The 26,377-nt window shown below is 47.7% G+C and overlaps 1 protein-coding gene across 1 annotated transcript in view; it reads left to right on the top strand.

The window, feature by feature from the left end:
- The window catches only part of DOCK2 (dedicator of cytokinesis 2), a 400,926-nt gene extending 383,583 nt beyond the window's left edge, over window positions 1–17,343 (top strand). The window contains exons 47-52 of the mRNA XM_081269393.1: window positions 10,224–10,361; window positions 12,248–12,375; window positions 13,772–13,940; window positions 14,678–14,798; window positions 15,953–16,095; window positions 16,861–17,343. Coding sequence (XP_081125519.1) covers window positions 10,224–10,361; window positions 12,248–12,375; window positions 13,772–13,940; window positions 14,678–14,798; window positions 15,953–16,095; window positions 16,861–16,923 — 762 coding nt within the window. The 3' untranslated portion in view covers window positions 16,924–17,343. The remainder of the gene's footprint in view (window positions 1–10,223; window positions 10,362–12,247; window positions 12,376–13,771; window positions 13,941–14,677; window positions 14,799–15,952; window positions 16,096–16,860) is intronic.
- The last annotated feature ends 9,034 nt before the right edge of the window (window positions 17,344–26,377 follow it).

The following is a 26,377-nucleotide window of genomic DNA, read 5'->3' as shown; positions in this document are numbered from 1 at the left end:
TCTCCACACACTCTCCAGCATTTATCATTATTTGTATTCTTGATGAAAGCCATCCTGACTAGTGTGAGATAAAATCTCTGTAGTTTTGATTTTCATTTCCCTAAATGCTAATGATGTTGAACTTTTTTTCATATACTTGAGAAGTGTTTCTTGAATTCATTTGCCCATTTATTAATTGGGCTATTTGACTTTTTTTTTTGATGTAAAGTTTTTTGAGTTCTTTATATATTAGTCCTCTGTCAGAGAGTAGCTAGCAAAGATATTCTCCCATTCTGTGGGTTCTTTCTTCACATTCCTACTTGCAGTGCAGAAGCCTTTTTAATGAGATGTCATCCCATTTGTTTATTCTTGGCATTATTTCCTGAACTTTAGGTATCCTGTTGAGAAAAGTCATTGCCTGTGCCTGGAGTGTTGACCCTATATTTTCTTCTAGAAATCGCATAGTTTCTGGTCTAATTCCTAGGTCTTTGGTTCATTTTGAGTTGATTCTTGTGCATGGCAAGAGATAATGACTTATTTCATTCTTTTACATATGGAAAATCAGTTTTCCTAGCCCCATTTGTTTAAAACTGTGTTTTCTTCAATTATATTTTTGGCACCTTTGTCAAAGATCAGATGACTCTAGATGTGTGGGTCTGTCTCTGTGTCTTCTACTCTGTACCTTTGGTCTATATGTCTGTTTTTATACCAGTATCATGCACTTTTTATTAATACAGCTTTATAGTATAATTTGAAGTTGGATATTGTGACATTACTTTTTTGACTCAGAATAGCTTTGGCTATTCTGAGTCTTCTATTCTTCCAAATGAATTTTGGGACTATTTTTCCTGGTTCTGTCAAAAATGTCATTGGTATTTTGATGAAGATGGTATTGAATCTGTACATCATTTTGGGTAGTACAGCCATTTTAACAATATTAATTCTGCCTATTCGTGAACATGGGTGGTCTTTCCGTCTTCTGAGGTCCTCTTCAATTTCTTTTTTTAATGTTTTATAGTTGTCATTTTAAAGGTCTTTAACCTCCCTTGGATAGATTTATTTATTCCTACGTTTTTGGTGTTGTGTTGTTTTGCTATTGTGAGTGGAGTTGTTTTTTTTTTTTATTTCTTGCCCACCAGATTCATTGTTTTTATAGAGCATTTGTATATCAATTTTGTAACCTGTTGTTTGTCAGATTTGTTTATTAGTTCTAATAGTCTTTTGGTGGAATTTTTTCGATCATTTAGGTAAAGGATCATGTCATCTGCAAAAAATGACAATTTGACTTCTTCCTTTCCTATTTTTGTCCCTTTTATTTCTTTCTCTTGCCTAATGGCTCAGACTTGAATTTCCAGCAGTATATTAAATAGGAATGGTGAGAATGGACAACATCTTGTCCCATATTTTAAAAGAAATGCTCTCAGCTTTTCCCCATTTGGAATGAGGTTGACTTTCAGTTTTTTACATATAAGCTTTATGATGCTGAGGTTTCTTATATCCCTAGTTCTTCGGTGTTTCAAAAGTGCATTCTTCAATGAGTTCTGAAATTTTTCAAAGATTTTCTCTGCATCTATTGAGATAACTAAATGATTTTTTTCCTTAATTCCATTTATGTGATGAATTGCATTTATTGTTTTGCATGTATTAAACCATCCTTGCATCCCTGGACATAAAACCAACTTGGTTGTGGTGTACAATCTTCTTAATGTTTTGAACATGATTTGCTAATATTAAATATTTTTTCACCTAAGTTCATCAGGGTTATCGGTCTATAGTTTTCTTTCCTTGACATGGCCTTATTTGGTTTGGGTATAAGTGTGATACTGGCTTCAAGGAATGAATTTGGAAGCATTCCATCCCTTTCTTTTTCATGGAATAATTTGAGGAGCATTGACATTAGTTCTTCTTTAAAGGTTTGGTATAATTTAGAGGGGAATCCATCTAGTTCTGGGCTTTTCTTTTTTGGCAGTTTTTTTTATTGCTTCTAATTCATTGCTAGTAATTTGTTTAGATTTTCTATCTTCTCTTGATTAAGTTTTGGCAGATTCTATTTGTCTAGAAATGTATCCATTTCTTCTAGGTTTTTCCAGTTTATTGGCATGTAAGTTTTCAAAATAGTCCCCAATGATCTGCTGGATTTCTGAATTTCTGTGGTGTCTGTGATTTCTCCTTTTCTATCTCTAATTTTATTAACTTGGGTTTTCTCTTTTGCTTTTGGTTAGTTTGGATAGGGCTTATCTTGTTTATCTTTTCAAAGAAACAACTGTTTCTCTGATCCCTTATTTTTTATTCTAAAATATTATTTATTTCAGCTCTGATTTTATTATTTCCTTCCTTCAACTGGTTTTAGAACTTTTTCCCCCAAGATCTTTGAGATGTATCATTAGGTTGCTTATTTGGAATCTTTCTGATTTTCTTATGTAGTGTAGCTATGGCTAGAAGCTTGCCTCTTAGAACTGCCTTCATAGTGTCCCAGAGGTTCTGATATGTTGTGTTGTTATTCTCATTTAAATCTAAGAATTTTTAAATTTCTCCCTAAATTTCTTCTATTATTCATTCATCATTCAAAAGTGCATTGTTCAATCTCCATGTGTTTACAGAGTTTCTGTAGGGTTTTGTCATGTTGATTCTAATTTCATTCCATTAGGATATGATAGGATGTAAGGAATTATATCAATGGTTTTATATTTACTAATTGTTGCTTTTGTGGCCTAAAATATGGTCTGTTTTGGAGAAGGTTCCATGAGCCACTGAGAATAAAGTATTTTGAACTGTTGTGGAATGAAATATTCTATAGATGTCTGTTAAATCAATTTAATTTATAATATTTTGGGGGTCCAAAGAGTCTTTATCAAGTTTATATCTGGATGAACTATCTCATGGTGAAAGAGATGTATTAAAATCACCCAGTATTATTGTACTAGGGTCTATCTAAGGCTTCAATCTGAGTAGTATCTCTTTTATGTAATTACTTACACCCATGTATGGGGGCATGAATATTTATTATTCTTATAAATCTTCTTGATACTTGGGTCTTGTTTTTTAATTCATTCTGCCAGCCTACCTTTTAATTAGGGACATGAGACCATTTACATTCAGTGTTATTATAAAAAGATGTTTATTATTGCCATTTTGATTTATTTATAAAGTTAATTTGGTCCTGTTTCTCATTTACTTAGCTACACTTCACTGAGATTTGTCTAATTAGGATCCCATTCTTGTGGCTGTACATGATGTGAGGTTCACTAATTGTGTATTCATATATGAACATAGGAAAGTTATGTCCAACTCACTCTACTGTCTTTCATAATTCCAACCCCTTCCCTTCCCTTCATTCCCTTTTGTTTAATCCAATGAACTTCTATTCTTCCCTCCCTTCCCCCTTATTGTGTGTTAGCACCCACATATCAGAGAGAACATTCAGCCTTTGGTTTGGGGGGACTGGCTTATTTCACTTAGCATGAAAGTCTCCAGTTTCATCCATTTACCAGGAAATGCCATATTTTTATTCTTCCTTATGGCTGAGTAATATTACATTGTGTGTGTGTACCACATTTTATTCCTAGTCATCTGTTGAAGGGCACCTAGGTTGGTCCAGTGCTTTGCTAGTGTCAATTGAACTGCTATAAATATCCATGTGGCTATATCACTGTAGTATGCTGATTGTAAGTTCTTTAGGCATATACCAAGGAGCTGGATAACTGGGTCAAATAGTGGTTCCATTTCAAGTTTTCTTAGGAATCTCCATACTGCTTTCCAGAGTGATTGCACTAATTTGCAGTCCCACTAACAATGTATGAGTGAACCATTTCCCCACATCCTCACCAACATTTATTGTTAATTGTATTCTTGATAATTGCCATTTGGACTAGAGTGAGATGGAATCTCGATGTAGTTTTAAATTACATTTCTCTAACTACTAGAGATGTTGAACATTTTTCATATATTTGTTGACCATTCATATTTCTTTTCATATGAAGTCCTTGTTCAGTTCCTTTGCCCATTTATTGATTGGGTTATTTGGTTTTGGTGTTAACTTTTTGGAGTTCTTTATATATCTTGGAGACTGATGCTCTATCTGAGGTGCAGGTGGTAAAGGTGGTTCTCTCTTCACGTTCATGATTATTACCTACGCTGTGAAGGAGCTTTTTGGTTTGATGTGCAGTATTTCTTTAAGTAAGTTAGGTAGTGCCAGTTTAGTTGTCATGAATTCTTTTAGTTTCTGCTCATCTTGGTAGGCAGAAATTTCTTCATCAAATTTGAAGGATAGCTTTGCTGGAAATAGCAATCTTTTTTGAAAGTTATTTTCTTTTAGGACTTGGAACACATCATTCCAAGCCCTTCTGGCTTTTAAAGTTTGTGCTAAGAAATTAGAAGTGATTCTGATAGGCTTGCCTCTAAATGTGACCTGACATTTTTCTCTGTGGCTTTTAAAATTCTATCTTTTATCTGTATGTTCAGCATTTTAATTACAACATGCTGGGGAGAGGTTCTTTTCAGATCCTTTCCATTTGCAGTTCTGTATGCTTCACATATCTGGATGTCCCTCTCATTCTGAAAGTTTAGAACACTTTCTGTTCCATTCCATTAGCCTGCATCTCTCAACCTTCCTCAATTGCAGTGATTCTTAATCTGGTCTTATAATATTGTCCCAGAGTTATTGAATATTCTGATCATGGTTTCTTCTTCTTTTTTTTTCTTTAATGCTGTCTGATTGTTTAAGGTGGCCACTTTGTCTTCCAGCTCTGAGATTGTTTTTAGTGTGATCTACTCTATTAGAGAGACTTCCAGTTGGGCATTTTATTTGATTTGCCTTTCATTTCCAGGATTTCTGTTTGGTTCTTTTTCAGTATTTCTATCTCTTTATTGAATTTCTCATTCATATCCAGTACTGACTTCCCTAATTCACATAGTTGTTTTTCTGTGATTTTCTTGGAATTCATTGATCATTTTTATAATGATTTTTTGAATTCTTTATCTAATGTATCATCCATTTCGATACCTTTAGGGTCAGTTGATGGTGAATTATGAACTTTAGGAGGTGTCATGTTACTTTGTTTCTTCATATTTCTGTATTCCTGTGTTGGGTTTTATGCATCTGTCAGGAGGTGGGCCATTTTAGGGCATAGTCTTTACATTCCAAATTGTCCCAGTGAGTCTAGGTTGAGGCCCTCTTGTAGATGTAGTATCCCTAGCCATTTTTACTTCTAATTTTGCTATAGCAGTTACTGTCTGTAGGTAGGATCTGGGGGCCACCCCTATTCATTTCTACTTGGGGCCTGGTCATTAACTCGGTGTTTCCTCTCTGTTCTTTATTTTAACATACAGCTGAAGATTGTGTCATTAATTTGTGCTTGGAGTGAAGTGCTCTGTCTTTTGTATAGATGTAGTTCAGCAGCAGATTCTCTACCCTGTGAACTTGGAGTGTCCCTGTATGTTCCCAGAACCTCACACGATCGAGCAAAACAAACAGTAACAACAACAAATGCAAACGATATATACCATTAAAATAAATACTCAGTTCTTGCTATGATATCTACAACATTAATTAACACACACAGAAACCAGAAATGGTGGGGTGAGCAATTGTAAACAGTAAAACCAATAACCATGAACTACATTTGGCTTTAAAGCAAACAACAGGTGTCAACTATGTCATCCACAGCAGTAATAATTGCATCCGCATTGATGGGGAGGGCAGGAGTTGTTTTTAAAAGATTGTAGAGTTAAGAGAAAATGAAATGTGATAGGAAGGTAGAAAAGAGTTTACAATTTCAAAAAGTGAGCAGAGAATGCAGGAAAGATGTAGCAGGTGATGGTTACAGGAAAGAGGTGAAATATAGAAACAAAGTATAGGGAGAGAGGAAAAGAGGACAGTAGAATTTGGCTATTAGAGAAGAAAGACAGAAAGAGAGACAAATGAAAACCATATAAAACAAAGCCAAAATATACAAACCAAAAAATTCTAACCCTCAAAAGACAAACAAAAATAACTAGGCTTAAAAATGCTGACAATGAGAAAGAATAAATATGTATATAGGTCCCTGAACCCATCATCACAGTAAGAACAATCTCTCTCTCGCACCCTCCCTCCCTCTCCCTGAAATCAAAAACAAACCCTGGAGCACACAAATAAACACATACAGAGAAAGAGAAAGAAAAAAACATTAATGAATAATGGAGGAATCATCTCTAATGAGGTGGTCAAAATAGTTGACCAGAATGGATGGTCACTGTCTACACCTGTCTTTTCATTTCTTCTTGAGCTATGTACTGAGAACAAGCAAGCAAGGGCTGGGGGTTTGTAACCCCTTCCTCTATGTGTGTTGCTCTTTGAGTTTCCGGTTGGAATGACCTAAGATTGAAGTTTTCTGAAATAAGTTTTGGCTTCCCTTCTCATCTGCCCGAGGTTGGATGGATTGGGAAGTGCTGTCAGTTTTGCCTGCATAGACCAGATCAATGCCCCCCCACTCCCCGGGTGGGCTGCTGCAGAGTTGTATGAGGGGAGTTGCAGCAGGTAGAGCGTAGGTCCACCTAAGCTTGGCTGGCTTCCTTGGTATGTGCCCTGGAGAGATTAGATCCATCTCCTCTAACAGGAGTCTGGATCTCAGGAGTTTCCCAAGAATTCCACTTGTGGGCACAGGGCCATCCTCAACACACTCTTTTGCCCATAAGCACATGTTTCCAGGCTCAGTCTCTGGGTGTATTCACACCTGCCTGTTCAGATTCTTGACCTGCTTCAGCTGGCCACATGAGTCCCCAGACTCAAAGAAGGATCAAGTTGGCCCCTATTTGTTTTTCCAATTTGAATCCCCCTGGGCACAGTCCTCTCTGTTCCTGTTTCATGCACATTCAGCCGTGTGGGAGGTGCTTGCTGATCTCCTGACTCTGCAGCAGTAGCTGCAGCAGGGCTGCTTCCAGATGGCTCTACCTCAGCTCCTTGGGTCTTGAGCCATGGAGCAACTAGGAATGCAGCCTTCCTCTATTTTGCCATCTTGAATTCTCCCAGATCCTTTAAAAAATTAACCAGTTTAAACATTTTGATTGGTGAAATCCACTAACATTCAAAAATTATTGTTGATAGATTCTTCCTCCTGTCATTAAGTGTGTTCTGCTTATTTTGCGCAGTTTCTTTTTTGACTTTCCTTCTTTTTATTATTATTGTGATTTTGTGGTTTTCTGTTGTGCCCTAAAGTTTGATTCTCTTCTCTTTTGTGTATTTGTTGGGGGTCTGTGATACCAGTAACCATGGTCTCAAGGTTTTGGAACACAAAGAGGACCAAAGTTGATTCTGGAGCTTATAGTACTGTTAGATGCTTCTGTGTAACCAGGAGACCCAGATGATACCTTCTCCAGGTCCTAGGGCTTCCAGGGCTTTTGGAACTAGTACTGTTGTCCCAAAGTTCATAAACCATGTTCTCTGGGTTCCAAGATATGTACAGATCATGTTGGGGCTTTTAGTGCTGGTAGGTATGCTTCTGGGGGTATAGAATATGGGGAAGACCTTCCCTAGGTCCTGTGTGTAGATACAGGTGGTACAGGGCTTGTGGTTTTGGAGCTGTAGGGTATAAAAGATAGTGCCCCAGGGTCGTGTGGGTAAAGCTCTGCTGTGGACAAGGTTGTGGTATTAGTAGTTACTGTCCTAGGATGAAGGATATGGATGGGTCCTCTCCTTGACACCCAGGGTCAGGCTAGAGTTAAGCTAAGGTTGTTTTTCTACCTGCAGTCTCAAGTCTGTGGTCTTTGAAGATGACCTTTCCTAGTTCTTTCCAGGTCAGCACAAGGGGTTTGAGCCACTGATAGCTGCATTCCTAGAACCATGGAGCAGTTCCGGGAACTCTCTCAGCTCCCAGTAGACAGGTGGAGGTGAAGCCAGGACTCTGCAGTAGTGGCTACTGTCCCAATGTTGTGGGTCAGGGAGATAGACCTTACCTAGATCTGAGAGGCAAAATCAGGTGGGGCTCGGGCTTGTAGCTAAGGCAGCCACTGGCCACAACTTCTGGCAAGAAGGTTTTGGCTGGTAGCCACTAACAAAAGAGGGCAGTAGTTCCCTTAGGAGTTTGTGTAGAAGTGTGAGATAGGACAGGTAGGACACAGGGGAGGAGTGATTGGAAAGCTTTGTTTGGCCATTGTATACTTTGAGAGCTGGGGGTTAGAGGAGGTCCAAAGTGAGCTCCTTCTTTGGAGCAGAGGAGTCACTTTGAGACCAGCCGGCTTCCTAGACTGGACTTAAAGCTGCTGAGGACCGTGAAGCCCTCCTGCAGCGAGGACTGCGGAGTGCTGTGGTAGGGGTGCTGGCACCGGCCCCTTTCCCTTATTCCAGAAGTATCCTGACCAGTCAAGAACTGGGTTGAAATTACGAGTTGCTTTGTTCTTTAGGTTGCCTTCCTGACTCTCTGGGCTTGTTTCCAGAGTTTTCCTTCCCACACTCTCCCGGCTTCTCCTTTGCTGCCCTGACTCCTCTCTGTGGCAAATTTGTGTTTAAGGCGCCTCTGTTCAGCATCTTAGCCCTGCTTCTTATCACTCGATCGAGACAGATGCTTCCCCCCCCCGTTTTCTGTCTTTTCTAATATAGAAAGCTATAAGTTGGCCTCCACTAACAACTCTAAGTATATCTCAGTGCATTTGATATGTAGTACTCCCATAATCCCTTCTCCTCTTACATAAAGTCTTTATTGATGAAAGATCTTTTGTATTCATATATTAATTTAAAAATATTTTCCTAGGCCCTCTACAGTCTCTGTTTCTTCCAAGTTGATTCATTTGCTTATTTGTTCCTTCTTATTGGCTTTCTTTCCTGTTGGAGAATTTCCTCCAGTATCTGGCAATCGTTGGCCAACTCTTCATAATTCAGAGCCCACATGAAAAATCTGTGAACCTGCGAGAGGGCCTGGCCAACGGGATGGCCATCCAGATTTCTATCTACCTGGGGCCCTTTCCTTCCCGAGACAGATGCTTTCCAGCTGTTCAGTGGGCAGATCCTCCCAGCTGCCACACTGCGGACAGTTTGGGACTTGGGAAGTACAGGTCTCAGCATCTCTAAGCAGACTTCCACCCTTCATTTCCAGGTGACGCCTCACCCTGCTCTCTGCTGGGCCTGTTACCCCTCAATCCCAAGCTTCTTATTCTAATAATTCTAGAGAATAAGCTCCTGCTTCTTGGAGAAATGAGAAGACATTGTACCTGGTCACAGGTGAAGCAGCAGGCCCCAGGTGATCTAATAGCTCCTGGTTCAGAGTTTCAACCCACCCCTCTGCTTCTGGCCTACCCACTCAGGCTCTCCTGAGGCACCTGTTGCCTGACCACCACCACCCCCTCCCCAGGTTCCTAGAGGCAGATTGATCTCATCACCAACTCCCTCCTCTGCTCTGGAAGGTCAGTTACCATCCTCCACCCACCTCCCCCTGCACATTATTGTGGGACAAGTTCCTAGATGTGTCCAAGTTCACTACTGATTTCAGTTTCTTCTTTACTTTGCCATTTTGGCAAGAACTCCAAGAGCAGGAGGCAGAAATATCTTTGCCATCACGAAAGTATTAAATTTTTTTCCCCAAATAATCCTTTGTAGGTACTTTCCTTTGTGCCCTATGATGTTCCCCTGAGGCCACGCGACCTATTCTCAGCTTCTCCTCCTGGTAGTAACCCCATAGCTCTCCTTGGACACAGCTAGTTTTTGGACGGAATCTATTAACCTGTTTGGTGGACAAGACTTCACTTCCCTCCCACCAGTTCTCCCCTCCTCCCTCATCTTCCCAAGGTTTTTAACATCACTTTGGAAATTCCCTATTGGTTGGTTAACTTTGATATCAACACATCTGTAACCATCCTCAGCAACCACATCAGGTCTAATTGCATCTCCATGCTGGGAGGCAAGGCTGTGGCCACTCCCTTCTTCCCTCCTAGTTCACCTTCAGACATTCAAGAACCTCTTAGGGGTGACTTTAGGTCAAAGCTTAGAGATTCCTCCCCTCTGGTCTCTCTTTCCGTAGATTGCCTTCCAGAGCATGTGACATCTGATGGGGTAGGACCGTCCAACCTCCGTGAGGCCAGGCAGCTGGAGATCTATTCCCCTTTAGAGCAAACTCCAAGGTTGTAGCTCTCCTGGTTCCCCAGGGCCAGGGGTTGTTTACAGGTCTCCCAAGACCCTGAAACTCTTGATGAATTCTTAGCAGGCAGACGCAACCATGTAGGTGGGGGCCCATCTGGCCAGGCTGTGGATAGTCATTTACCTCCTTCCTTTCCAGATCCCCTTCCTGGGAGCTGGGATCAAGATCCATGAGAAGAGAGTGTCAGAAAACCTACGGCCCTTCCATGACCGGATGGAGGAATGCTTCAAGAACCTGAAGGTCAAGGTGGAGAAGGAGTATGGCGTACGAGAGATGGTACGGAGGGTCCCTGTGTCTGGGTAAGGGGGGGGGAGGAACCAGGGGAGTCGGAGCCCAAAGAGGCCCAGCAGAGGATCCTGCCTGCCCTCAGGGAGCCGGGATTGCTGGAGCTGACCCAGGGAGGCCCTCCTATGAACTTGGCCCTTTCAAAGTCACGGAGAATGATAGTGTGCAATACTCAAGGGACTGTATCACCTCATTGCTGACTTGCGTACTGCATGCCAGGCCTGATCTAAGTAAGCATTTGATATATACTGGGCCAGTTAATCATCCAGAGCCTGGCAGGGAGGAGTGGTTGTCAACCTCTGTGTCTCTTCTGAGCTGTCAACCTGCCCAAGTTTATGGAGAGAGTGAGTGAAGGTCAAGATTCACACTTGCTGTGTTGACACCAGAGCCACTGCTTTGGCCATTGAGCTCTGTGGCCTCAAGAGGCTGTTGGCCTGTTGCTCCCAGGGACATCATCTTTATCCTCTTCCCCATAAAGTGGAACAGTAAAATGTCAAGGCTGTGCAGTCCCTTAGAGACCGTCAGATCCGACCCTCTCATTTTCAGAGATCCAGACAGGAAGGCGGGTTCCTGGAAGAGCCTCGGGTCTTCTCCACAGGACAGGTGGCCTTGCCAGCACCCTGCAGGCAGCTCCTGCAGGGCAATTCCAATGCCAAATAACTGAATTTAAGTCAAGTTTCCCACATTCAGAACACAGTCTCTCCCTTTAGGGGCCAGCCCCAAGCTCCAGGGTCCCGGCCCATCCACACTGCTGCCCACCTGGCTGCACACTGGGAGCTTTCCCACTACCCCTCGGGTCTGGTAATCTGTAAACACAACCTGTGGGACTCGGGAAAGCACTACACAGACGGTGCCTGCTTATGATGATTCCACTCAATGTTTTTTTGACTTTATGATAATGTGACAGCAATATGCAGTCAGTGGGAATCGTGTTTTGAATTTTGATCTTTCCTGAGCTGGTGCTACACGGAACATACTCTTTCAAGCCACTAGGCTTTGGAAGCATGGCTCCCAGCTGACCCCTTCAGTGCACTGTGTCACTAAGCCCGGATGTCAGCAGGCCAGGTGGACTCCATGTGGTTTTAAATTGTGATCTTTTCCACTTATGATGGATTCATGAGCATGTAACCCCATCATACGGGAGGAGCTTCTGTTTGGGATCAAATCAGGATGACTGAGATGAAGAGGCATATTCGAGTTAGGTGCCGTGGTGCACGCCAGTAACGTCAGCCACCCAGGAGGCTGAGCAGGAGGATGACCAGTTCCAGGCCAGACTTACCAACTTCACAAGGTCCCATCTCAAAATAAGAAGATCTGGGGCATGAAGCTCAGTGGTAGAGTGCCCCTGGGTCCAGTCCCCATGAACTCAAGAAAAGAAAAGACCTGCATAGGGTGCATTCTAGGAGTTTCCAGGCCCTAAGGACACACCCTACTTCTGACACCTTAATGTATAATTACCCACTGGGAGTTCTCCTGAGTTTGTGTGTCCAAGGTTCCAATGGATTGAAATCCATCTCTCAGTCCTGTCCCCTCCCTAGAGGTTGAGCTGACATTACATGGCTCGAAGTCTCAGCCCTGTAATGACAGGGTTGGTCTTTCTGGCATGGCCAGCCCCCATTCTGAGCTCTCTCATTAAAGTCAGATGTGGTCCCCAGGGCCACCATGAATAGCAAAGACACTCCTGTCATAGAAAATGTGAAGGATTTAGAGGTTATCTCCCAGGAGCCAGGGACAGAGGCCAGCTGAATTCTTCATTCTATAGCAGCCCCCGGCCTCCACCGCTAAGAAGCACTGTGCTGGTGGCCGCTCGGCCTTATGGTTCTGGAAGGCAGAGGCACGTGGCCCCAGCTGCCAATCACCCTGTTCTCCCCCTGCAGCCTGACTTTGACGACAGGAGAGTGGGCCGCCCCAGGTCCATGCTGCGCTCCTACAGGCAGATGTCCATCATCTCTCTGGCCTCCATGAATTCTGACTGCAGCACTCCCAGCAAGACTACCTCGGAGAGGTCAGTCCCTGTCCCCAACCCCAGAAGAGCCTCCCTCCCCACCTCCAGCGGCCTCACCCCCACCTGCTCCTCGCCCCTTTCAGTCTCGAGGCTCTCAAGCCTCATAATTGTCCATGGCTTGGGCCAATTTTTCAAAGGTCATTTTCCTGAGGCCCCAGAGGGACTCACTGCAGTCTCAGGTCCCCAGTCCAGTGATCTGTTGGGCATCCACAGCTCCTTACAGAGCCTGCATCCATCTAGAATGTTCTCACCTCTTAACAGGGGTCCCTTCCCCCCAGGAAGCTCCTCCCACCCAGATGGGCTGTCTCCATCACAGCTGCCGCACCGCACCGTGCACACCCCATGGTTCCTCCTGCTTTACCCCTTCACTCACCTGTAGAAGTTCCGTGCCTCCCTCGGGAGAGTCAGGTGGAGGCACCGCTGTCCAGTGAGGGGGCAGCAGCCACAGCAGCTGTGGCAGTTCCTGCTCGAGCAGAGGGAGGCACAGCACCAAGTGTCCAGCTGGCTCCCGGGACAGAGGGGAGGCCTGTGCTGCCTGTGTGAGGACCGCCCAGTGGGCCAGAGCAGGGCGTGGTGGGGGGGCGACTGTCCCCAGCCATGTCCTAAGGAGTTCTGTGCGAGCATTTCAACCTGGAGGGAGGGGCGGTCGGTCTGGAGCCACATGTCACATCTGTCCCTGTAAAATCACCCTGCCTTGTCACAGGATGCATCACTGCAGCTGTTCAGAGAACACGAGGGGTCACAGATCAAGTCAGGACAGGGGACTTGCTGTTTAAGTGACTCGCACTCCATCCCTGATGTTGGTCGTCCCCGGGGAGCCGTGCGGGTATCCTGGCTTCAATGCCCCTCGTTTCTGAAGCTGATAGAGTGGGCGAGGGTAGAGCCATGCTTTCCACAGCCAGCAAGCCATGACGGGCGGTCCCTGGGGTGCATGTGCCCTCTTCAAGGGGGCCTGGCTGTCTCATTTCCACCATCCTAGAACCCTTTGGCTTTTCCCTGCCCAATGTGACTGTTTCAACTATAGAGGCCACCTGCCAAGTGCTCAGCCCTCATCTCTAGGGTTGTGCAAATACCCCCTCCCATTTACTAAGGGAAACAGTGGAGAATCCCCGTCATCCATTCAAGTGGCAGTGCCTGGATTCGAATCCAGATCCATGTTTTTAACCAGTTTTATCTTCTTGCCATCAGTCTTGCTACCTTCAATCTCCTTACCCTGTATTCTGAATGTTTTCAAAATTGTCCCCCTAAATTCTCTGAAAGGTTAGCTCATCCATCCCTGATGCTGTAGTGACAACTCAGTCAACATGAAGGTCTGCTCTGGCCCTCTGGGTCCCCACAAGGCAGTCCCACTGGAGCTCTAACTGCAGTTTCCACTGCTGTCCCACTTACCCTTCAGCTTTGACCTGGAATTAGTTCCACCCAAGACTCCGAAAGTGGAAGAGGAGCCCATCTCCCCGGGGAGCACACTGCCTGAGGTCAAGCTGCGGAGGTCCAAGAAGAGGTCCAAGAGGAGCAGCGTGGTGTTCGCAGATGAGAAAGCAGCAGCCGAGTCAGAGCTGAAGCGGGTGAGTGGCAGTGACTGGTCCCCCTCCAGGGGTGGCCTCACTTTCATGATGCGTCTGGGAAGCAAGGAGGTGAAGCCCAGGCCCATGTCTGCAGCCAGGGCAGCTGGGATGCAGCAGGATTTGAACCCCGGCCCCCAGACTCCAGAGCTTGTGTGTGTCCTTTGACAAATTAGGGAGCAACTCCAACCCCACCAGCACCCTCTGGGTGCCCATAACCAAGGTGGGGATGCGGAGATGAGAACCTCACTGGGCTGGCTTTGAGCCCTCGGGTCTTATAAGTTAATAATGAGACTTAGTATCAAACAGCCCTGATGAGTTCAGTCCCAGTTTCCCCCTGGAAACCCGGTTTGTTGAAGCACCGTGAGGACTTGGAAGGGAGAGAAGAACTCACTATTCTGGCCAGAGGGGGGCTGTCAGATTAAAGGGCCAGCAGAGATGCCTCTGGGGGAGGAAGCCCCTGCCCAGGGCCCGACTGCTCTTACCTAGGGGAGAAGGTGGAAGTAGCTTCTGTCTCCCCATCCTAGGGGCACGTTCACCTGATAGTCGAAATCAGTGTCCTCCAACACTCCTAACATTTCAGAGAACACAACTGCACAGCCGTACATGGCAGGCTGGCATGGAATGGTAGAAAACAGCATGAGTTCACTTTCTATGGAGCCCAGTCTGCACCCTCATCCCTCCCCTTTCACGGCTCATGTTTGCCTCACTCTAAGCCCCCCTGTGCTACGTTTGTCCAGCTGTCCAGGAAGCACGAGTTCATGAGTGACACCAACCTGTCGGAGCATGCGACCATCCCCCACAGGATGTCCATCCTCTCTCAGATGAGCTTTGCCAGCCAGTCCATGCCCACCATCCCAGGTACGCATGCTGCCGCCAGCCTTATGGGTGGATGGGGACCGTCCCGCACTGCAGTGGGGACCAGGCATCATGGGGTGAGACTCTACTGACAGCCAGTCCTCTGGGTGCAGCCAGGCCAGCAGGGCTCCCTGGAAGCCTGGGTCCCTCAGAACCCACTGAGCACCTGCCCTCCCTGCATTCTGTTACCCAGGGCTCTCCAGGGCCAGAAGTCTGTCCTTGAGACCAGTGGCTTTTTTTTTTTTTAAAGACCTGGAGAACTATTTCTGGGTTTACAAAAGCTGCCACTTACGTATTGTGGCTGCAGAGTGTTTGACTCCTAGATGGCACATTTTCCCTCCCACCACTCACCGTCCTGGGAGTGGCCACCCACGGCTGGCTGCATTTCATTCACAGAGGTCATGGCAAGCAGCAGTCCTCAGTGGTCACTACGCCATGAAGGCTCTGTGCCAAGAGCAAGGACAGGGCTGCCCTCGTGGACCACAGAGGGCCAGGGCAGCACCTGGGGCCAGGCCCTGCTTACCTGCCCCCGCCCCGTCCTCTATCTGGCACTCACAGCCACAGAGTAGCTAATGCTGCTCTCCCTGCTGCACACACCTGGAAATTGAGGCACTGAGAACCTCAGTACTAACTGTCACCAGCTAGAAAGTGGCGGAGGCTGAGCTTAGACCCAGGCCCTGCCCTTCACCACCATCCTCGCTGTGGACCCAGTGACAACCTGGTGCTCTGTGCTTTTATTGCCAAAGCCAATAGCCTGGTGGCCCATTTTTCAGGTCTTTGGAACTCCAAGCTGGGGAATGACCACCAGGGGGAACACACTCCCCCAGCCCCTGCCTTGGGTAGCAAGGAGAAATGCAGGTGCTGGGCAGGAAAGGAGGGACATGCTCACTCTGTCCCCTACCTCGAAGCCTTCCTCTATGTCTCCAGGCCTGGAGCTTTGGAAAGGCTCTGGCCAAAGGGCAGGAGTTCGAGCAGCCCATGACTGTAGGGTTTGGCATTCCTCACCCAAGAGCACGGCTTCAGCAGTCCCTGGCATGGTGGGGCCTCCTGCCCACACTATGTCATCCATCCATCTGCCTCCTGAGACACCCTCCTGTCTCTGGGGCCCACCTCCACCTCCACTTTTACCCATGCCCGGGTCTCTGCTCTGCTTCTAGCCCTCACGCTCTCAGTGGCTGGCGTGCCTGGATTGGAAGAGACCAACGTGTCTCCTCGCCTCAGCCAGACCTTCCTCCATCTCTCAGACGGTGACAAGAAGACGCTAAAGAGGAAGAAAGTCAATCAGTTCTTCAAGACAATGGTGAGGACCCAGGTGGGTGGGAGGAAGAGGACACTGTCCAGAGAAGATGAGGATGTGTACGTGTGTGTACATGTGTGTACGCTTGTGCACCGTGGGGCACGTGCGGACATGTGGCCACTTCCAGGAGGCATGACCAGGGGCTGAACCCTGTCCAGCAGTGCAGCCACCAGGGCCCCTGCCCTCAGAACCAATTTGTGGTTGCCCCTTTGGTCTTCCTGGCTGAGCCCCAATAGCTGGCTGCCTGCCTTTGGAAGCTGAATTGTTTTTGTTGTTAAGGGAGCAGTTTCGTATTCTATTCATTGTACAAAATTCTTCAATTTAAAGTTAGCTTTGAATTACTGACCTTGAAGTCCTGGCTCCTCTTGTTTCTCATTGCTCTTTGCTCATGATCAATAAAGTACAACACTTCTGATCCTAAAGGTGATAGTAAACCAGAACTGTGTTACTAAAATAACCACAAGTTTGCTGGGAGCACACAGCGAGTCAGGCAAGGCGCTGAGCGCTCCCAGGTACCATCCCATTCGATCCTCCACTGGCTTGGAGGATTTTCTAAGGCTCAGTTTGGCAAGTTCACCCAGCCAGCAAGTGGTCATGGAACAGCAAAGCCGTGGTCCACCCATGGCCCAGCACCACCTTCCTGGCCAAGCTCAAGGTCATGACCACTCATGCTCACTCACTTGGCTTTGGGCAACCAGTATAGAGGCCAGGGAGCTCCCTGCCAATGCTCAGAGAATGCCGTCTTACTGCTGTTTCTCTCCCCCATAGCTGACCAGCAAATCCAACGAGGAAGGCAAGCAGATCCCAGATTTCTCGTCCACCGACATTTAAATGCTGCCGACCAGACCTGCCAGGGAGGGAAGTTTCCAGAAGAGGAGAGGCCTAATTATGACACCAAAGCCTCAAAACATGGGAAGACCCTCCCTATAAGTTGTCCTCAATTGCAAGACACAGCGGGGCTGACTGAACTTGAGTGGCAAGAGCCCAGCATTCCCCGGGGCAGCCACCTGCTGGTGGGTGGACGAGGAAGCCCCACCCTGGAGTCCCAAACCACAAGGAGCTGCAGCCTCAGTACAAGGAACTGTGTTTTCATTTCATTTTCTCAGTCTCCACACTTAACAGAACAGCCTTTAAATATTCCTTTTTATTTTTAGTTAATAGTTTTGTACTTTACATTTTTTAATACAACCACCCAGGCCCTTTTTTAGCTTATCATCTCCAAAATATTGCTCTTTCTTACTGACAATAAAATTGGTTCTGTGGTTTAAATCAGCCTTGCTGCCTAATTCTGCCCAGGTAGGAAGATGGGGGGCTGCATTGCCCGGCACTGCCAGACCTGACGTCAAAGCTCCCCACTTCTTCCTGTTACCCCCAGGGACCTCGCCATGACTCTGGGCTTTTAGGGGCAAACCTTGGGGTGCTGAGCAAGTCCACCGAGAAGACTTTCACACCAACATCCTCTACTTCTGGAAAGAGATGGCCAAGCACTGAGCCTGGTCACTCTGATACAGACCCTGGCCAAATGCAAAAGAATCTGGGGGCCAGTGGACTCATGGCCCAGACCTTGGATCTTGTCACCAGTTCCAAAGTGGGTTCCCCTCCCAACAAAAGAATCCCCAGGGAACTCACTCAAGGAAGGTTGAGAGGCCTGGTCAGTGGCAGTAAAGGAGAATGGAACGTGCTCATGTCCACGGACTGCAGGGGAGGGCCTGGAAGGGGACTGAGGACCCCACCTGGGAAGGAAATTGACATGGGTGACGTCAAGTGCATGCAATGAGGAGCTCGGGTCTAGAACCATCTAGAGCCCTTTGGCTGGAAGCTCACATCTGAGAGGTGAGGCCCTGAGGTCCAATAAAGGCTGAGATGACAGCAGCTCCAACATATGGAGCCCTGACTGTCCCTGTCAGTGTGTTAGAGACAGAATAGCTCCAGGGGCTGGGACAGTTATTAGCCAGGTGAAGAAACTGAAGCCCAGGGACAAGGAGTGACCAAGATTGTACACTTAGTGCAAAAGCTGAGGTGCAAACCCAGGAGGTGTGGACCTCTCCCACCCTGTCCTGTCTCTGGGCTCCTTTAGGGCACAAGCCATCCTGAGTCTACCCCATTCTCTTCCTGGTGGCCTCTATGTTCCCTCTCCAAGCCCCATACCTGGTGGCTTGTGGGGGTTCCTCTCCCCTCAACAATTCTGTCTTGTCATGATAGTAGCTGGGTTCCTGAGGTGAGTCAATGCTCCTGGGGATTGGCATCCAACTGACTCCACTTTGCCGAGGTGTAGGGGAGTACACAGGGCAGAGAAGCCTGGAGCAGCTGATGAGCTGAACACCTGGCCACCTTCCAGGCTCCATGGGTGGACAGCAGAGTACCATGTGCCCTCTGTCCTGTCCGTCCATCCTCCCCCCCTCTCCATGTTTTACCTATAAGATCCTCAGGTTGGCTTTTTATCTCAGCACAAATGAGATCCTGGTGTTTAACCTTGAAATGTGAGCTCTCCCAACTACCTGTGGGGAAAAATTCTCAATAAGAAAGAGAGAATGGTTCCTCCTTTTCCCACACCTGTAGAAAAACAGACTCCTATCCCTGGACCTGCGGGTGTTATTTCTCCAAAGTAGGCTTATAAAGCACCCAGATTCAGAGACTTGCTGTAACCAGGGACAACGAGCTTTTAGCCTCTAAACTTGTGTTGCTCTCATTAATCTCCTCACCCAACAACCTGCAGCCCTGCTAATAACCTTCCTGAGTTGTTTTCTGAAAATGATCGATACCTGAGTCTCGTACAAGGTCTGAGGATACCAATGGTTTGGCCACTTTTCCCATAGAAGTGCAGCAAAAAGCGAACCCAGGGATTCTTGAACTGTTTGAGAGTTGAATCCTGCTTCAGTCAGGACTGTCATCAGGTGGAGGGCTCACGGGGCACTTGGCCAGGAGAATTCCCGATGCCCTGAGTCCACAGAATGTCAACACACTGGTAAGAGTGACACTAACCAATAACATGGCTGCCATTTGTCAGACACTCTGCATTCTTGTCCTAAACCCTCACACCAATCCTATGAGGCAGATATTAGAATCCTAATCATATTGGCAACAAAACCCAAAGCCTTGGTATATTTTCTGTCAATCTAAGTGAATGCCTGAGACTTGGAACTTTAAAAAGAAATATACTTCTTACAGTTCTGGAGACTGGGAAGCCCAAGGTCATGGCACCAACACTAGCGTCTATCGATCTGCTGCATCATGACAGCAGAGGCTGGGTGCAGCAGCACTCACCTGTGATCCCAGCAACTTGGGAGGCTGAGACAGGAGAATTGCAAGTTTGAGGCCAGCCTCAGCAACTTAGTAAGACCCTGTCTCAAAAAATAAAAAGAACAGGGCATGTAGCCCAGTGGTTAAGCACCCCTAGGTTTAATCCCCAGCACCAAAAAATAACATGGCAGAGGGCATCACATGAGACAGAACATGGCTGTTAGCGCGGGTCTCTTCACCTTGTCTTACAAAGCCACTGATGTTGTCATATGAGCCCACCCTCATGACCCCACATAGACCTTACAGAGCCCTCACTATCTCCAAGCCCCCCCCCTCCAAATACACTAACATGACTTGGGGTTTTCAGCACATAACTTGGGGATCTAACTATAGTGCCCAGGAGTAGAGTTTGCAATATGTCTTTGTCATCCAGCTGGTAAGGAGCACAGCCACTTGTTGATGCATACATTCTTTTTCTACTTTTGACCTCAGCTCAGTGTCAGAATACAATCCTACCCATGCTTACAAGGGTGTCTTCCCCACATGCTGGTGACGGCTCCCAGGGCGAGCCAGGGTTGGGAGAGGTCCAGCACAGCCCTCCTCCTGCCATGGGATGCTCCCTTACTGTGAGCCAGGTCTTTCTGAAGCCCCCAGGGGGAAGGAATGTTGGATGGTGTGCATGGGGGGCGGGGAGGAAGGACCTGCTCTCTGTGTCACCCCTTTCCTGATGTAGTGTTCTGGGCCTTGGAGATCACTCCATCCAGCCCTCTCACTTGCAGTTCAGTGAGTTGATCTGGAACCCAGGTTGGCCCAACTCCATGCCCAGATCCCCGCCTCATAGTGTCCCCTCTGTGGCTCTCCCTCACCCTCTCTCCAGGCACCCAGACTCTGCTCTCTGCCTTCAAAGCACAGCTGAGACCCTCCCCTCACACTTCTGTGACCTAGGGGTGCTTTGCCAAGCCTCCAGATCACCAGGCTACGTCACCAAGTGGGAGAGAAGTGGGGGCTCCCCGCCTCTGAATGCAGACAGACTCTGTGCTCCCGACAGCCGACTTGTTGTAGCCAGTTCCCTAGGCAACAGACCCCCAGGCAACCACTGAACGCTGCACTTTTTGAGGTCTGCCATCCAAGGGGGTGAGGCACAGGAACAGGAGGGAGTGGGGAAGCTGGGGTGTTGACTGTGTGGGCCCTTCTTCCCAGCAAGCCAAGGAGACTCGCCTGCCAGGCAGCGCTGAGCAGGGTAGCTTTGGACAGGGCAGAAATCTACCCCCAGCTAGCAGGTGGGAAGGAGGAGGAAGGGGTATTTACTTGCCCAGCTCGCCCCTCCCCCAGGCCTGCTCCTCACTGGCCCAGGTTCACCCTACCAGGGTTTTACTTTCGGGTGGCTGAGCTCAGCCCTTCCTGTAGCTTCTTGAGAAGTAGATCCCATGCCTACCTGTGGCATCACAGCCAAGTTCAAAGTTGTAAAAGAAACTAGCACCTTGGGGCCTAAGCCATTGGTTTCAGCTCTGAGCAGCAGCACCTGGGAAGATGAACCACGCCCTCCTGGACAAGCAACTGACCGTCCCCAGGTGGAGGGACCCCGTGGGCCTGAGCAGTCAGTTGACAGCAACTGGCTGCGGGGGCAGAGCAGGCCACTGAGGGCCCAGGAAATTATGACACTGAGCAACTGGAAGGTAGGAGAGACCCTCTAACCCAGGGAGACCTTTGTGGTCCTTCCATGATGTCTGCTCGTGTCTTACCCTAGCATCCTCCAGAATGTGTGTGTGTGTGAGTGTGTGTGTGTGTGAGTGTGTGTGTGAGTGTGAGTGTGAGAGAGTGTGTCAGTGTGTATGTGTGTGTGAGTGAATGTGTTAGTGTGAGTATGTGTGAGTGTGTGTGTGTGTGAGTGTATGTGTGTGTGAGAGAGAGAGTGTGTGTGTAAGCCATTCTTTCTCCATTCCCAAGATGGGCAGCCAAGTCCAAACAGTCAGAGAGTCCTTTCTAAGGTGGTGGCAGCCATGACCTCCCATGCAACAGCAAGCAAGAGGATCCGTGGAATGAGCCACAGTGGCAGCTGCATGTGCACCAGGACGATGATGGGTATTTGTCACCTCCTTCCCCCATCACCCATCTATGTTCCTCTGACCTGCAGCTGGTCACTCCATCGGTCTGGGCTGTCTACCTAGTGGGCTGACTCAGACTTTCCATCCCCGAAGGGTAAGAGCCCTTAGGTCCCCTGGCTCTTTTGGGTTTGGGTTGCTTTAACTGCCTATTGACTGTTATTAGGGGTCATGAAAGTACCAAGAAATGGCCCAATGACCCCATTGGTTGTGGACAGAGGCCTCCCTGCCCCTGTTGTCTTGCAACAACCTCAGCCCCTCCCCCTATATAATCAGGGTCAGGCACCCCAGTCTTTGCTGATCCATGAGCATGAGAATCCAGAGTGGCCAGGGGGCTAGTCACAGTTTCACTCCCACAGGGGCTTTGTGAATCTAGTTGCAGAAAGGCTTCTTCTGCCCCAACCTACAACAATGTCTCTCAAAGTCCATGTGTTAAAATCACAACTCCCAAGAGATTTCGTCTTCAGAGAGGTAATAAAGTTCCAAATGAGGTCCTTGTGGTAGGTGGTCATCCAACATGACTGACAACCCCATAAAAACAAGGAAGTTTGGGCACAGACACAAGAAAACCATGTGAAATGACGTTGGAGATCAGGGTGATATGTTTACAAGCCAAGGAACCCCCCCGCAATGGCCAGCCAACCCCTAGAGGCTAGAAGGAGGCCTGGAACACACTTCTCTCATAGGCCTTAGAAGGAACCAGCCCTAGCTGGGCACGGTGGCACATGCCTGTCATCCCAGAAGGCTGAGGGAAGAGGATCACTGCCGCAGTCTTGGCTGGGCACAGAATCACGAGCCACTCAAGCAGGAACAAAACTTTATTTTGAAAAAGCCGCCAATACTCTGTAGGCGCCGGCAAGCCAAACCCGGTCCTCCCACGCGGGCGTCTACCGGAACCTCCCGTCTCCCGGAACCGGGGGTCCCCTGGACCTCCCCCGGAATTTCCTCCTACTATCCTTCCCCAACCAATGGGAACTCTCCATGAGTCCCGTAACATGAGTCCGGTAGCAGGCCAGGGTGAACAGCGGGAGTCCAATTTCCATATGAATGTAAATCTTAACATAATCATATCTCAGTGGCTAGCTGGCGTCACTTTACAACCAAAGGTGCCATACATCGTATATTTGCTTGTGGCTCCTAGCAGATCACGAGTTCAAAGCCAGCCTCAGCAATGGTGAGGTGCTAACCTACTCAGTGAGCCCCTGTCTCTAAATAAAATACAAAATAGGGCTGGGGGTGTGGCTCAGGGGTCCAGTGCCCCTAAGTTCAATCCCCAGTACCCCCAAAAAGAAGGAACCAGCCCTGCTAAAGTGGTGATCCCAGACTTCCAGCCCCCAGATCCGTGACACAGCCCCCTTCTGTCGTTCATGCCACCCAGTTCATGGTGTTCATTACAGCAGCTCCACCAAACCAAGTCAGAGCAGGACCCGAATCCGACAAAATCCAAGATGTCGGGGACAGGAGGCACCAATGTCCCACCAGAGTCACAGGATGAAATAGAAACAAAGCTGCCCCTACTCTCACCACTTGGCTCCCAGATTTGGGGGCTGTTGGAGACAGTATTGCATGTCACCCGTTGCCCACGACATTTGCTATAGTGGAGGACAGTTCCCTCACCCTGGAAGGTATTGTTCCTCACTGGTGCCCTGGCAGAGCCTCCGAAAGGCTATGCCCCTCTCGTACCCTGTGGGCAGCTTCAGATTGATAGGATCTGTGACTCCCACAGCCTGAGCCCACTTCCCTGAATCCCTTGTTAATCAGTCCTTTGGTCCAAGGAATCTAGGGTACCTGACCCTCCCTGACCACCACACTGGTGGACAGGCTGTTATCAAGACAGTGGAATACTGTTGTGTTCCCTGGGAAATCTGTCTAAGCTAGATCCCTGTGGACCATGTCAGAGAGAGAAAATAAGCACTGACCTCTCCCAGGTCTACACAGTGCGGATGTCCTGTCGCCTGCTGTGTCAAAACAACCGGCTCTTCATCTTCCTTTTATAGGGCTGAAGGGGAGGAAGCAGTCGCCAAATGAATAGCCACCTGCCAAGTGGCTGAAGCTGTTAATCTGTTCCAGGGATGATACCAAAGCCTGTGGAGCATCTGGTAATACTGATGGAAAGCCACTATTTGTCTGTCCAAATTCAGTTCATATTCAGAGAAAACAAATAGGTGACTTGGGTAGGAATACTATAGGAACTGCCACTCCTAGTGGGACAGCTGTGTTTATTTCTGAATTTTTCCTTCTCTCTTGACCAAAAGGTAGCTTCTGGGCTTCTTTTGGCAGGAGGTTTCTCTTACATAATGGGTCTTAGAGGCCAATGAGCAGATTCATTCGTAGGTCTATGGTACATCTAGAATTCAGGACAAAGCCCCTATCCCTTGGTCTCTATGAAATGCACTTGGTCCTGAGGCCCATATAGAGTTTCAGGTCCCCAATGTTGGTATCAACTCAGATTCATATCTAGCAGTTTTGAGAAGGCTGGACATTTCTTCATTTCCGGTCCATAGATGGTTGACAAATGGCCAGAATTCTCTTTGGGAAAAGACTAGAGGACTTTACTGAGGACACTTGTAGGTGCATCGCAGAGTTTTCTCTGGAGGAACCAGCGGCCCCTTTAGCCAATGGGCTTTAGATCTGGGAGCTAAATGAGGGGCTGCAATGTCCCATCACTGTGGCCAATTTTCTGATTCTACGAATCAGGCAACAGCCTAAGTAGCTGCCCATCTATTTGACCCCAGAAGGACTATGACCTATGTCATAGACCCTGTCATAGATGAGGGTCAGGGCAGCCCTGACAGTCTCTCTTGCCTTCTTGTCCGCCATGGTAATTCCATACACCTAGGTCTGATGGTGAAGTGTGATCCCTCCCAATCTGGTAGTCCACAGTGCCCACTGGCATTAGGAAGCCCCGTCTCACAGCGGCCTATCCTGCCTTTGGCATTGACTTGTCTCCAGAAGACAACCACCATGCTATTTTTGTGTCTAAAGAAAAACCTCACTATTTAAAACAACAGAAATTTCTTCACACAGTTTTAGGATCTAGAGTCCAAAATTGAGGGGCCAGCAGGGCCTTGCTCCCTCAGAAGGCTCTATCTAGAGAAGCTCCTCAGCCTCTCCTGGTGCTGGTGGTGGAAGCTACCTTCGTGTTTCTTGGCCATCGTAGCTGTGCCTGCCTCCACTTCCACGTGGTGTCTTCCCTGAGTGCAGGTGTCTCTGTGCCTGTATCTCCAAATCTCCTTCTCCCCATAAGGATACTAGCCACTGGCTTTAGAACCCACCCCAACCCGCCTGACCTCAGGTTGACTGGATTTCCTCTGCAAAAGACCGTATTTCCAAATAAGAATGTGTTCGTAGGAATGGGGGCCGAGAGCTCAACATATATTTTTGGAGAAGCAATTCTACCTACAAGACAGGCACCCTTTACAAGGCACTCCTTGTGTCCTAAATGAAGAGAATGTCCCCTGGGCCCTCCCAGGAGACATAACCAGGTGTCACTTCTCAGGCATTCTAACTTTGCTTTCCTGAGCACTCTGACTGTTCAGGAAGAGTATTAAGTAAGCCCAGGATGTTCTAGCATCTCCACTCCATGCACTATATGCCAGCAGCTTTGAGGAGCCATCTCAAAAAGCTGTGAAGACCAGCTCCTGGTGTCACTGACATTGACATGGGACCAGGGAGAATTTTCCTCTATCCGGCCTCATTTTCTGCAGCCTCTGCAGCTCAGCACCTCTGCCATCCTGTGCCTACCCAGAATTCTCAGCAGATCCTGTGACTCCTGTGCTGGGCCAGCTGTATCTTCCCAATGCAGGACACTCTGCTCCCCTCTCAGGCTGTTCAGAGACCTGACTCTGGTGACCAGGGGAGTGGTAATCAACATGCACAGCCTGTGCCCCCCGAGAACATCTCCAAGAGAGGAGAGGCTGTTCCCATCTGCCAGGACGTTCAAGGTGCTCAGGTTCGGTCCCTGCCCCAGGTCTTAGGGTATATTCTTTTTCCCATCAAGGACCTGACTTTAGGATCTCATGGAGGTTTTGTCTTAGTGTCTTGCAACTCAGTTGCCTTTTTTTTTTTTTTACCAGATTCTGACCTGATCTCAACATAGTCTGCCCTGAAGTTGCATGAGACGGAGTCTCAAAACTTCCACAGCATCTGTGGCAGGTGGAATATTTCCCTCCTCCAAGAAGCCCTCTCCTAATTCCTGGAACCTGTGAATATGTAGGTTATATGGCAAAGGGAAATAAAGGCCGTGAATAGAATTAAGGTGGCTAATTAGTGCCCCTTAAATAGTGATAACCCTGGGTTATCCAGGTGGGTCCGATGTAATCACAAAGGTCTTTGACAGCAGAGAGACAGGTGGCCAAGGAGACTCAGAGGACACCACACAAGATGGATTCACTGCCCACTGCTGGCTTTGACCACTAAGGAAAAGACATGAGTCAAGGGATGTGGGAACCCTCTAGAAGCTGAAAAAGGTAAGAAATAGATGCTCCCCCAGCTCCCAGGACATAGCACGACCATGCCAGCACCTCGATCTTAGCTAAATGAGACCCAGTCAGAATCTTGATCCACAGAACCAACACTGCCAATGTGGGTTAATCTAGCCCATGCAGTGGGCAATGGCTCACTACAGCAACAGGAAAGTATCACACGGTGGCCTGAGAGCTGCTTCCGGCAGCCCAATCATTCTCTATTTGGAAGATCTCTATAGAGATCAAGGAGCACCATGGTTTTTTTAATTATCATTGTCCCTAGCACCTTGCTACCTTGAACCACCCACGTTCATGTTCCACCCACCCCTCATTTTGCAGGTGGAGCAGCAAAAATTATGGCATCCCTGAATGCTAGGCATTATCCCATCCTACTTACTACTCACAGTGGGACACTATTGCCATCAGACACATGGGAAATGCAACTTCAAAATCCCATCCAAACCTACTTCTGCTTCA

The sequence above is a fragment of the Spermophilus citellus genome (assembly GCF_964194105.1).
Source record: "Spermophilus citellus genome assembly, chromosome: 1".
NCBI classification, from domain to species: domain Eukaryota; kingdom Metazoa; phylum Chordata; class Mammalia; order Rodentia; family Sciuridae; genus Spermophilus; species Spermophilus citellus.
Note: the sequence above shows the minus strand (reverse complement) of the source record. Positions and strands in the feature narration are given on the sequence as shown.